The sequence below is a fragment of the Bubalus bubalis genome, chromosome 8 (assembly GCF_019923935.1).
Source record: "Bubalus bubalis isolate 160015118507 breed Murrah chromosome 8, NDDB_SH_1, whole genome shotgun sequence".
NCBI classification, from domain to species: domain Eukaryota; kingdom Metazoa; phylum Chordata; class Mammalia; order Artiodactyla; family Bovidae; genus Bubalus; species Bubalus bubalis.
Window position 1 is genome coordinate 62,910,005 of NC_059164.1, and position 14,192 is coordinate 62,924,196.

General features: G+C 41.3%; 1 protein-coding gene across 3 annotated transcripts in view; it reads right to left on the minus strand.

The window, feature by feature from the left end:
• The window catches only part of BBS9 (Bardet-Biedl syndrome 9), a 474,928-nt gene that overhangs the window by 53,218 nt on the left and 407,518 nt on the right, over positions 1–14,192 (minus strand). For all 3 annotated transcript variants that reach the window (XM_025291193.3, XM_025291190.3, XM_044946679.2), the window contains one exon: positions 8,327–8,549. In XM_025291193.3, the coding sequence (XP_025146978.3) occupies positions 8,327–8,549 (223 nt within the window). The remainder of the gene's footprint in view (positions 1–8,326; positions 8,550–14,192) is intronic.

The window sequence follows — 14,192 nt, forward strand, 5'->3', positions numbered from 1 at the left end:
ATAAAATAGTCCCATATGTCAATTAAATATGGGAGAAAAGTTTTATTTTTTTATATCAATACAAAGCCTCAGAGATAAGTACCTTCCAAGCGATGCTCCAGTGTTACGGAAATACTCCTTCTTTTGGTCAACCTACATAATTTTTAATGATATTGAAAATTACACAGTTAGGGTTTCCATTATAATATCTCATATGAGATTAGTCCAAAGAAAAGACAGCTCACATTTACAGCTGGATGAGGATAAAAATGTACATATTAAAGATCTGTTCATATGACATGACTGAAGAAATAGAAATAGTGATGTACTTTAAGAGTTATTTAATTCAACCCCCTACTTTTAGGCAGAGTTTTTCCCAAATTATCTTCAGACTGTTGACTATCTGTATTAGTTTAAACATCTGCAGGGAAGGAAATTCCTCAAACTCCCCTGGTATTCTACTCCTGTTTTAACAGCCCTACTTCCAAGAAACTGGGCTTTGGTCATCACATTGTAATTAGTTACCAGCCGGCTTATCTATCAACAAGTATTTGTTAAGTACACACAGGGAGAACGTTATTCTATTAGGTCTTTGATGGTAGACCTTCCCCTATAGTTGCTCCTAATTGCTTCTCCTGTCAAATACAGCTCTAATCCTGGATTCAAATATTCTTCCATTAACCTTTCTTCATTCCATTCTGGACTCCCTATTACAATGGATGACCCAGGAATTGAACCCAGGTCTCCTGCATTGCAGGCAGATTCTTTACCATCTGAGTCACCAGGAAAGCCTCATAATTATTAATAGGAGCAACCCTATTAAAAACTGCATGCTTTCTTTACTTCTAACAATACAGTTTGATTTTCAAAACAACAATATGCTGTTTCAAAACAAGGTGGTGCTATCTCAGTATTTCAATCAGAAAATCTAGAGGAAGAAGTAGCTGCACAGTTGCTAAATGGCTGAGCTTGTCCCTCCCACAGCAGCCACTGCAAATCAACCTTAATTTACTGCCTCAGCATTCACCCCGTTCTTGCTCTCTTGCAGGTTATTATAAAACTTTACTTCTCCAAAGCTCAGGTGGCTGGACTTCATGAAATGTTCTTTTTAAAAAATCTCCCTATATTTCCAATTTATATCTGGCTTCTCATTTGTTTCCCTTCTCAAATACTCTTCAGTTTAGCTGTATTTTAGATTATCCCTCTGCTTCCTCAAACCTCCCCATTTAACGTGAATGTTGGGTTTTTAGCACTTTCATCTTACCACCACTCCCCAACCTTCAAACATCTTGAAATATATTTTCTAAAGAGAAGAAAAGGAAAAGAAATAAAAACCTTGATAATAGCCTACTTCTTGCCTTTGCCTTCTTATACTGTTCCTTCCAGTTACAGACGGATCTTTCCTTGACCTTCTGTCCTAAATAGTACTGACACTATTTCTGCTGGAAATTCTTTGAAATTCACCTCCTCCATGTAGAATGCACTTCTTATCTGGCTCTGCAAATAAATCCCAAATCCAGGGTTCCCTGCCTCTGCCTTCACTACCATCGAGTTCCTCCAATGACAAAGTTTCAGTGATGGCCTCTAAGCTGAGGATACTAAAATCTACTTTTAAGCTTTAATCTTTCCCTTCAACTCAAATCCCTCAGATCCAGCTATTAACATATCTCTTTTCTTGGATGCATCTTAGTCATCTCAAGCTCACTGTATTTGAAATGAAGCGTATTATTCATGACAAAATTACAAACTTAATGATTTCCATCAATGCAATTAAAAAACTTGATGAAACTTCTATATTCTTCCTTATTTTTCATATTCCTCTCTCTCCTGTATACCCCTATCAGATTAGTATGTCTAAAACACAGGGAGTTATTTTTGCTTTGTTTTTTAAACCACTTTTCAAAATGGAATAGAACGCTGTCCTTTATAAATCACTTATATCTTAATCTATAAGTTTCCTTCACCATTTGCTCAATCTCTTTTATCTAGCTTTTCAAGTTCTATATCAACTGATGCTTACTGATCTACCAAACTAAATTTCCAACCTGAAATTTAAGCAGTTTACTTATAGACCCATATCTCCTTGCTTAAATTAACAACTCTATCTATAGTATCTGCCACTGTCCTTTCTAAATATCTAAAATTCACACCTACTTTAAGACAGCTTCTTTATAAACAGCTCCACTGATTCATTCTAAAAACATAAGGTAGACCAAAGTTAGTTTCCTATTTTTGATACTAGACTACAGTCTATGAAATGTCACCATTGAGGAAAGCTGGATGAAGAGTACCTGGGATTCTATGGAGTATTTTTGCATCTTCCTACGCTATGCTATGCTAAGTCACTTCAGTCGTGTCCAACTCCGTGTGACCCCACAGACGGCAGCCCACCAGGCTCCCCCGTCCCTGGGATTCTCCAGGCAAGAACACTGGAGTGGGTTGCCATTGCATCTTCCTATGAGTCTGTAATTATTTCAAAATAAGAAGTTTAAAAAATATATGATGGGCATCAACTATATATATACTAGGCATAAGTAGGATACTATACTCACACACACAAAAAAGAATAAAATATAAGTCCTTCATGCACTTAGCTATTATCTGGAGGCATTATGGACTGACTTGTGTCCTCCCCAAAATTCATAGGTTGAAGCCCTAGCCAGCCCCCCAATGTGGCTGTATTTGGAAACAGGGCCTTTAAAGAGGTAATTAAGGTTAAATGAGGTCATGAGAGTGAGGCCCCGACCCAAAAGTACTAGTGTCCTTGTAAGAGGAAGAAGACACACCAGGAGTCTGTACACAGAGAAGAAGGCCACGTGCAGGCACAGATGCACAAACCAGACTGGAAAAGACAAGCCCAGGCGGGTCAGGAACAGTTTCTGAGAGCAAAAGAGAAGTTAAGAAATGAGAATGTTCTAAGGGAATGGTCTTATTGAAAAAGCCTTCAGAGCAGACTGAGGCTTATAGGCAAAGTGTTCACCTAATTTAGTAATTATGAAGTCACTTGTGAAAAGGGTAGAAAATTGCTCAGAGATCAATAATTTGCACGATTTGGCCTATTTTCAGAGATGAGATATAGAGGTAGGAAGGAAGCAGAATCCATAAACAAGCTGCACAAAGTCCTGAAGAACCTGTATTTGTTTATCACAACTGAAATATAAACAAGCCCCATAAACACAGGTCATCGCCCTTGAATACTGTAAAAGTCATTAATTTTCCTGATTTACGAAACTGACCATTTTTTCCTTACTACCATTTCTGATACTACAGTCATTTCATTGTTGGCATTTTTACCACAGTCTCATTTTATAAAAGTTATATATGTTATTTGTAGGAAAATGTACGCATTATATGGAGGAGAACTAGGAGGAGGATGCTCAGACACCACCTGTGACTGCACCATCCAGGGTAGTTATCCTTAACACACGCCTCAGTTCACATGCTTCTGGACCAGGTCTTAAGAAGTAGATAGCTGAACTCTGTCTTTTGCTATCTGCCTTTGCTGACTTAACTTAGAAAGGCCTATCTTGCCTCCATATCTATGTATCTACCTCTATTTTGTTCTGTTCGGGCAGTTTCATTTTTTTTTACCTTTAAATCTCCATCTGAAATGTATTGTGGCACATGTTATGGACTAGAGAATCTACTTTTCCTCCAAATGGTTGGTCTGCTCCCAGCAACATTTTTCAATTAATTCACCGTGTCCTTTCTCCATTGCTTTGAAATGCCACATCAGCACATGAAATCAGACTTTAGGCTAGCGCATTCTAAATTCTTACATAATTGGGGGAGGGGGATTCTCCTATGTTCTAATTATCTTAATTGTAGTAATAAAAAACAAAAGCATAATACAAAGATAGTCGCTCAAAAACTAACTGGTCACTTATGAAACTAGTCTCTACTCAAGTTTCTTTCCACATTCAACACTATATGAATCCCCACCTGCCATCAACTTCTTATATTGGTTCATCTTTCAGTGACTGTTGGAAATTGTTACAAATACAGCATAAATGGGTTGCAGAGGGAAATGACAAATCTTGCAGATGATGCAAAATGCAATGCAAATTAGGTGTTATTAGAGAACCACTTGTACCACATGCATGGACAGTACCCAGGGAAAATCTGGCAATTGGTCCAGTTAACAATGAAGTGAAGAAAACTGGTTAGAATAATGACGAGATAAATATTTCTGAAGAAAATCGTTTGCATAAAAATGATAGGCCCCTAGGAAAATGGAGAACGCGTTGGAATGCGTTTTCTTAAAAATGGCCTTCTTTGTAAAGGTGCTGCAGCTGCTAAGTCACTTCAGTTGTGTCCGACTCTGTGCGACCCCATAGATGGCAGCCCACCAGGCTCCCCTGTCCCTGGGATTCTCCAGGCAAGAATACTGGAGTGGGTTGCCATTTCCTTCTCCAATGTGTGAAAGTGAAAAATGAAAGTGAAGTTGCTCAGTCATGTCCGACTCTTAGCGACCCCATGGACTGCAGCCTACCAGGCTCCTCCGTCCATGGGATTTTCCAGGCAAGAGTACTGGAGTGGGGTGCTATTGCCTTCTCTTGTAAAGGTGCTAGTTAGGCCAAATTTGAGTGTCCATCATCATACCAGAAACAGAACAAAAACAAACACCTCACGCAATTCCTTCATAACTGTCTCTGCTGCTGCTGCTGCTGCTAAGTCACTTCAGTCGTGTCCGACTCTGTGTGATCCCATAGATGGCAGCCCACTAGGGTCCCCCATCCCTGGGATTCTCCAGGCAAGAACACTGGAGTGGGTTGCCATTTCCTCCTCCAGTGCATGAAAATGAAAAGTGAAAGTGAAGTCGCTCAGTCGTGTCTGACTCTTAGCGACCCCATGGACTGCAGCCTACCAGGCTCCTCCGTCCATGGGATTTTCCAGGCAAGAGTACTGGAGTGGGGTGCCATTGCCTTCTCCAATAGCTGTCTCTAAGAACTGCTATAACATAACAGACATCACATAAATTTTGGCAAATATATGATAAACTTACTGTTGATTTTAATTTTACTATTTTTCAAACAAATCTTTTGTTTTCCCAATGACAACAATGAAATGGCTCCAATTTCAGGTGGTCTTTTCCTGATACCAATTAGTCTCGAACTTTCCATAATCAATCTAGCAATGTAAGGTAAACCTCAGCCCTAAGCACCTGCAAGGATGAAGCAAACATGCATGAGAAAGTCAGCTAGACCACTAAAGGCATACACATTCAGATTTTTGTAAAAACCCTACCCTGGTGGCCCCATGGAACTCTTGTTCTAATGGTAGAATTCATATCACTGAGATTAAGAAAAATACATGTAATTAAAGTGCAATATTCCCCAGCAGAAAGATGTGAGTAGTAGAGGTAAGAAGAGAAATATAAGTTTGATGGTTCTGTAATAAAAAGAATATCCAGTAAAGGTTAGGTTATATGCTGATGGAGAATCTGAAGGTTGATAAAGGCAAGCAGGAGAAATGTGAGGCAACAAAGTCCTTAAGGTAATTCCCAGTGGGGAAGATTTTCAAATTCTGGGCGCCAGGGAGGATGTTGTCATCATGGCCTTTACTGGACCAAAGAAAGGGCACATACAAGGTGCCAGGCTCATAAAGTCAGGAGGCTAGAAAAGACCAAGGGTTTTTTATTCTGAGATGTTTATTCATCTGCCATTTAATAGGGAACATGGTAAAATTACACACACTCCTGCCTTTTAATACCAACCACTAAGTCACTTCATCTTTCTAGGGCCTTCGTTACACCAGCTGTTAGGTGAGAGAGGCAAACCAGATGATTTCTGAGTTCCCGCCCAACCATTAAAAAGAAGATAGTGTCTGTGAAAAATGTTTGTGTGTCCATGTGTTCGGTCATCCACTCTTTTCTAGTACGCCACTTAACCTTCATGTATTCTGAGACAACTACGACAGCCAAACTAATATCATAAATTGCGTAATTACTGGTTTGAAGCAGAAATAACTCACAGTATTTCTTATTATGTCTGTAATAATGGAACCAAGTCACCTACCAAGATAATAAAAATTAAGAACATAGCAAATACAAGGTAAACCTTTATTATATCCCTCATAGCAAAGAAAAGAGATTGTGTCAAACAGTTTCTGCCCTTTTCTTCCCACAGTGCGACACCAATTTAAGTGAAAAGAAGGCCAGATTGAGAACAGTTTACCCAGAAGGAGGCTCTGGCTAGAAATCTATTTGTACTGTTGTGGTTTGTGTGGTCTAGTGGGAAGCACAATGGGCTAGAAGATTTCGAATCTAGACTAGCCCTTCCGGTAACCGTGTGACTCTGGGCAAGATATTTAGCTTTCCCGAACTCCATTGCTATTTGTAAAACAGCAATAATTGCATGTGTTTCTTCTACCTCAAAAACATACCAAGTACAGAAATTAGTGTGTGAAAAATTTGAGCTCCAAGGAGGAAAAGTATTATAGTCAATAATGAAGCATGGTAATGACAAAGAGAACTGATTTAACAATTTTTTAAAAGTCACTATCATGATTGGATCACGGCAGGTGGGAGGGAGAGTCACTCAACTGAAGCCAAACACTATTAAGTGAAAGCAAGCAATTGTGAGCACGACAAACACGCACAGCTTCAGTCACCCCAACAGGATGAACTCAGTTAGACTGCAGAGACAGGCACACACCTGGCTTACAGACTCCTGGTTTGTGAACAAACACATTTTCTACTTTCCTTCATTCTGTTCCTACCTTCCCTCTCTTCCTCCTTTCCTCACCGTCTTCCTTCCAACAGTTAGAAATTTTACATCAAGGGTTTCTATGGACACAGCCCTGAAGTCGCCTCCAAATCTAGTTATTTAAACAAATGACTATACTTCTATATTCAATAAATGTGGCATCCTAACAGTGGACAGCAATGGGTGAATAGAGGCCAAAGGACTAGTTAGGTGGATGTTAACAAGGGCAAGATGAAGAAGACCTAAATTCAGATAAACTATTAGAACTGTTTCTATGTAGGAAGGCAATTCTATTCTGAAACGCCATATTAGAAATATGGTTTTGGAATAAAAGTTTCTGTCTGTGTATAATTAAGGTAAAAAATATTTCAAATCATAGACTACAGAATGCTATGGTCCCATGCCAGTCATTCTCTTCACCCAAATTTAGAAGATGAATTATACATACATCTACACAATGGCAGTAATTATAGTTTGAGTTTCTGAGTGTATCTCTGTTCCGAGAATTGTGCTAGGTACTTTATAAACATATAAGGCCCTGGAAACAAGGAAGGCTTTATTATACCCACTTTGAAAGGAGAGACTAGACTCTGGAAAGTTAAGTAACATATTCAAGTCATATGAGCAGTAAGGCATAAAGACAGGACCCAAACACTGGTCTGTCTGCCTCCAGAGCCTGTGCTTATTAGATTATGCTATGCTGTCTCCATGTTTATCTTTTTAAAGTTTTCACTTGCATTCCTTTTTACTTCTAGGAATGCTGGTTGAGGGGGAAAGGAAACAAGAGGAAGAGCATCAGCGTAGGGAGGTAGGTGTACAAAAGGCATATAAAGAAGAAGATGAAAAAAATCCACGTCGCTTCCCATACTATGGTCCCTGCTTGAGGAGGAAATAGATGCTATAGCTGCTTCATTTAATAAATTCATTTACTCTGTGCTCCTTGCTGCTGCCATAAAGAGAGACGCTAAGAAGATGGAAGCGGGACTTGGGAGCTGCTGCCTCCTAAGGACCAAAATGCAGAGTCCTTGACAGCTCAGCCCCTCTGACGGTGGGAATGCTGACCTGGATGACCATGGCCATTACTGACTGCCCAGGTAGGGGTAACCTGGATCTCTCAACCTGGCACATAGTGGCCTCAGCCCTGAAGCCTGCTCATATTGCCTGATCTCCAGTTTTTTCTTTGTCTCTTCCCCCTTATTCTGGTGACTACAATCCAAATAAACGGCAGAAGGGATGGGACTCATCTGGATTATATTAGCCGCTTGTATTATGCTATTTACATTTATGAAATATGGTATGGCGAGAGCACATTTAGTAAAATTTTCCTTAAAAATGGTTTTATTCTCTAATCCACGTTTTATTGGTTAGTAGCAAAACAAAGTGGATCATATATTTAAAAGCAGGGGGAAGAAAGAAGACATACCATTCTAGAAATGTTTAACAAGCAAATACCCCAAGAATATTTATCCAAGTGATTATCCTGGGATATCTGAAGGGAAACGTGCAAGCAATTTTCTTGGCTATCATCACTTTGCTATGAAATGTAACCCCCTAAAACAGCCACAATAAAAGGCACACCCCTTTAATTTGGCCAAAGTCTTAATACAATTGTGTTTGGGGAGCATGAATGGAGTTCCTACCTGGCATGACCATGGTCTGCGGAGCTGCTGCATCAGTACTTAGGCAGAGACGTCCACCTTTGGCTAATCGATCACAAAGCAAGGTGATGTGCTTCTTCAGTTGGCTTGTATCTTTGGGTATGCCCAGCTGGCTGTTGAGGTTCAAAGCCTGTTCCTTGGAACTCTTCGATAGGCAGGTCTTTAAGAGGTGAGAAAGAGCAGCATCCACCGTTTCTTCCCAGCCCTGGATGCAAAAGCCAATTTGGAATTTATGCAAAGACGACAAATGAGCAAAGTAAGCACTTTACCATTAACCAGGTTATAAGATTATGAGTGTTTAGGTCCCAGTGCTGGGAACTTATTAAGAGCTTGGTGTCTGGTAGTCTAGACCAGTCTGGTTTTAAATTCTAGCTCTGTCTGCTGTTTGAGCATGTTACTTAATTCCTCTTAGCCTCATCCTTATCTACAAATGAGGCTAATAATAATCTGTACCTCCAAGGGTTCAGTTCAGTTCAGTTCAGTTCATTCACTCAGTCATGTCCAACTCTTTGCAACCCCATGAATCACAGCACTCCAGTCCTCCCTGTCCATCACCATCTCCCGGAGTTCACTCAGACTCACATCCATCGAGTCAGTGATGCCATTCATCCATCTCATCCTCTGTCATCCCCTTCTCCTCTTGCCCCCAATCCCTCCCAGCATCAGAGTCTTTTCCAATGAGTCAACTCTTCGCATGAGGTGGCCAAAGTACTGGTGTTTCAGCTTTAGCATCATTCCTTCCAAGGAACACCCAGGGCTGATCTTCTTCAGAATGGACTGGTTGGATCTCCTTACAGTCCAAGGGACTCTCAAGAGTCTTCTCCAACACCACAGTTCAAAAGCATCAATTCTTGGGAGTGATTAAATAAGATGGTACATGAGTAGCTTTTAGCCCCACACCACACATGATAATCATCATTATCGCAGGTATTGCTATGTTTGATGATCCAGAGGCAAAGCCTAGGATTATAATTCATTTTGCTGCTGAAGGAGAACCAGCCAAGATAGGAAGAGACTGGGGGAAACTGGAATGGAGAGAAAACCCTGGTGTGTCTCTCAGGATTGGTTCCATAGTCTTGGAGCTGCAGGCAGAAACTAGAGGAGCTTTGTCAAGAGGGACTTTGGGAGGTACAAGCCTATCCAGTCCCACCTCCCTGTCAAGGTGACAAAAAGTGACCCAGAATGAGGCAGTGAGCCGTTTACCCATTTTGGCTGGTGACAGTGTGGCTGTGCTACAGTGAAGACTGTGAGGAGGGCAGGGCCACCTCAGTACCCTACAGGCTGGAATTCTAGGGCTGTCAGTGGCAGACAGGGACCGCGGTGCCATCACAAAGGACTGGCATGAGGAGGCACCACAGTCAGGTGGGTTCAGAGAACGACAGGTGAGGAGCCTTGAACAGATAGCAACAGGTAAGGAGGCTTGAAGGAGAAGGGCAGCTTATGCTCTCCCACTGGACATGCCCAGAGATAACTGGGTGTGATTTTCAGGGGTTCCAGAGGTCCTAAGCATCAAAAATGAGTGAAATCTGGGTATTACTACCAATGATTGCATTTGTATCCAGTGGCCAGTGAGACCTAGGGTGCCACAGACTTGACAAAGTGAAATTATAAAGGATGACAGTGAATGACTACCCTCATAGAATTCTGCAGAATAGTCCAAGGCCTCACCTAAGGGATGGGAAACCTGAGACTCAGAGAGGAGTCCCTGGATCAATTGACTGTTGGTAAATCACTGCAGATGGTGACTGCAGCCATGAAATTAAAAGACACTTACTCCTTGGAAGGAAAGTTATGAGCAACCTAGATAGCATATTCAAAAGCAGAGACATTACTTTGCCAACAAAGGTCCGTCTAGTCAAGGCTATGGTTTTTCCAGTGGTCATGTATGGATGTGAGAGTTGGACTGTGAAGAAAGCTGAGCACCGAAAAATTGATGCTTTTGAACTGTGGTGTTGGAGAAGACTCTTGAGAGTCCCTTGGACTGCAAGGAGATCCAACCAGTCCATTCTAAAGGAGATCAGTCCTGGGTGTTCTTTGGAAGGACTGATGCTAAAGCTGAAACTCCAATACTTTGGCCACCTCATGCGAAGAGTTGACTCATTGGAAATGACTCTGATGCTGGGAGGGATTGGGGCAGGAGGAGAAGGGGATGACAGAGGATCAGATGGCTGGATGGCATCACCGACTCGATGGACAAGAGTTTGGGTGAACTCTGGGAGTTGGTGATGGACAGGGAGGTCTGGCGTGCTGCAATCCATGGGGTCGCAAAGAGTTGGACACAACTGAGCGACTGAACTGAACTGAACTCCTCCATCCTCAACCTTATTAGCTAAGCCACCTTTCAAATATGCAAATTGGATTACATGATTCCTAAACTTCAACTCCTAAAGCCAAATGCTCAGTTTAGCACACAAAGCACTTTCTTCTCCACCTCCTGCTCCATTTTATTCTCTCCCTGTCCACCTGCACCCACACTCTCACCTTGGCCTCTCCAAAAGCTTGATCCTCCTGTTGCAATGCCTAATCACCATTCTTTCTTGCCAACTCCTACTTACAACTCAGCTCAGGCACCGCCATCCAAGCATCACATTTGTGGGCCCTCTCTGGGACTCTGAGACCGGACGCACCCAGTTCATCACCCTGGGAGCACTCCTCACCCTATGCTGTGGCCACTGTCAACATTCTGGTTTCTCCAGTGCCTGGAGATGTCCGCACCCCTAGCACTATGCTTGGTCAAGAAATGTGTCTGCTGGACAGAGACACAGAGAGATGGTGAACTAGGATCGCAGATTTGGGAGGACTCTGGAAGTCTTTAATCCAGTCTCATGGGATGCTTCCTGGAATAAAACAGAAACCATGTGCCTAGGTATGGCTGTCCCCAAGATACAAAATCATCACTTTTTGAAACAGTTCACTCCTTTCAGGGACACGTGAAACCAGCAGAAAGTTATTCCTAAAGCTGAGCCAAAATCTGCCCCATTGGCCCTTATTCTACCCTCCAGAGCCATGCAGAATAAATCTAACCTCTCTTCTACATGACAACCCTTTATATCTAAGAAGACAGCAATTCAGTATCCTCTCCTCCAGAATAAACATCCCCAGTTCCTCCAGCTCTTCCTTATATAAACACGGTTTCAAGTTTTCTCTCCATCCTGACCACTTGTCTTTGAATGAGCTCCAATTTTAAACACTTAAACATTTATACAGCTAACTAGAGAACCCCAAACTGACCCCAAGACAGCAGGCAGGGGATGGGGATTCAGGGTTGGTAGAGTCACCCCCCACCCACTGTTTACTGGGAATTCTCCCTGCCAGCCAGGCCTCCGGTTGCCTCTGCTTTCTTGGCAGCCACACCACACTCTTGATTCACACAAGCAAACACAATTAAGCCCCAGGCCTTTCTCACACTCACCACATATCTTCCTTTTAGGCTTAAGCAGTTCATTCTTTAGACCAAAGTGCAGAATCTCTATATATCCCCTAAAGAACTTCCCACTGATTGCCAACATCAGGATTTTTCACTCTATTGACCCATTATAGATGCCACCAGGTGAATAAGGAAACACATTAATTATTTTTAAATGAGATGTCAAAGGCTATAACAACAACTTCCTACTCCAAACCACTAAAGAATAAAACACCAGTTGCTACAAAGAAATCTCTATACAACTATCAAAATCTAAATCAGATCAATATTTAAAATTGAATTTGTATTTCAATAATAATGGGGATGAAAATTAAGACAAAATAGTAACCCAAATGTCTTTGTAGAGGACACATTTTCAAGTTGTTTTTGATACCATCAATGATGACCTCTGGAGTATAAGAAGGAAAGATCCTTTGTATATAATTTGGCATTTATGTACTCTGTGGTCATTTCAGCATTAAAACAGTTCCTACTATTTTATAGACTATTCATCTAAACTAACTATTGTTTTCATAAGTAGGTTACAGTAGCATATTAGATAATTTAAGTAGATATGGCATTTAGTTAATATAGAGGTACTACAGAATTTCCTTTTCTACTGCCAACTTGCAGATCAAGTCAAAAACCATGTCATGGTTAGGTATTTGGCATGGATAGTTCTTTAATATAATGAGGCATGATGCCAAAACTTCAAAAAGATTGCTACTGAAATACAGGGTTATTATTTGGAAAGCCCAAATTGCTACATAAACTCAAATATAATAATAAAAAGGAATGTTTATGAGACAAAAGAAGAGCTTTAAAAATGCAATGTGATAATCTACTGATCAAACACAGAGCCTACTTACCTGATAAAACGTGAAACAAAACCATGTGGAAATCTAGAATCTCAAGTTCAAAAAGTTCCTTAAAGGTAAGCTGTTTTAACCACCTTTTTGGTGTTTGAGTCCATCACCTTTATTTAGATCCTTTAAATTGATAAGTCCAATATTCAGTTTTAATGTCTAAACACACACACACATACAACCCACACACACAAACCTGATCTTTATCCTCTAACGTTGAACATCAGTTGTACTAATAACTGAACACCAATTGATGTTCATCAATTGCCCTCTCCTACTTGTGAGAGTGAAGGAAAATCTTAATTTTAGTGCTTAAAATAGCACTAAAAATGTCTGGAAGGGATGAAACTACCTAAGCAAGCACTCTTCAGTAATAATTGATATGATTTTAGTTCTCAAATCCACAGCCTAACTCTTAAATCCCAGTTTACCTATGCATGGCTTTTGGAAAACAATAGTAGATAGGAAGTTAAATAAAGATATAAATGTGTGAATAAATCAATCAATAAATTTAAATGTATGTGCTATTCTGTTTTGTCTTCTCCACAGCCCTTGTCAGCGTTACAAATTAATTTATTTACTGGGCTTTTTTGTGTTTACTGTATCTGGTCTAGAACTGATCATTGGAGTTTTCCTTTGTTCCCAAGCTCTAGACTCTATCCCATGTGGTAACTTGACTTTTGTCTGAGTCCTTCTACCTGAGCCCCTATGTTGGGAGCCTGCTTGAAAGGCCCGTCCTTAATGGACTGGGCTGCCTTGCTCCTGCCAAATCCCTCCCAAGGAACGAGCCCTGTGGCTGTAGCTCTGCTGCTTGACTGCAGTGCCAAGTTGCCTGCTGCACGCATCCCCCAGACTGAGAGGCTGCTCGCTCAGCCTTCTGCTTTTGTGTTCCACCTGCCTGTGTGGAGGCTTCTGTATGCCATGCTGGCTCCACGTGCCTCTCGGTACCAGTGGGATGTCTCGTTTCTATGGTCCCTGCTATCCTCTTCCTGACTGAAGACAACTGACTTCTATGACTTCTATGATCCAGAGACCAGACAGCCATGGCTGAGTTTCTGACGTCTCTGCCTTACCTGTCCTGCTAGTCTCCACTGGTCACGGTGCCTAAATACCAGTATAAGCAAGTGGCTTTTCCAAAAGAATAAGCAGCAGAAAGTTTGACCAAGTTTGTAAAGTGTATTTCCCAGGGTATCAACCAAAGTAACCAAAAAAAAGAAAAACCTAAAAGAGTTTTCTCATGCCACCTACAAATTAAAACAACCAAGTTGAAGATAACTGCCCCTCGGCTTCTGGGTTTTGACTTAACTCATTCACCTCAACTGCCTCTTCATTTGAAAAATCACTTAATCTCTGCAGGCTATGTGTGTGTGTGTGTGTGTCTGACTCTCTGTGAACCTCATGGACTGTAGCCCGCCAAGATCCTCTGTCCATGGAACTTTACAGGCAAAAATACTGGAGCTGCCATTCCTATTTTAGAGGATCTTTCTGACCCAGGGATCGAACCCACATCTTCTATGTCTCCTGCATTGGCCGGTGGATTCTTTACCACTAGCACCACCTGGGAAGCCCAGGGTAT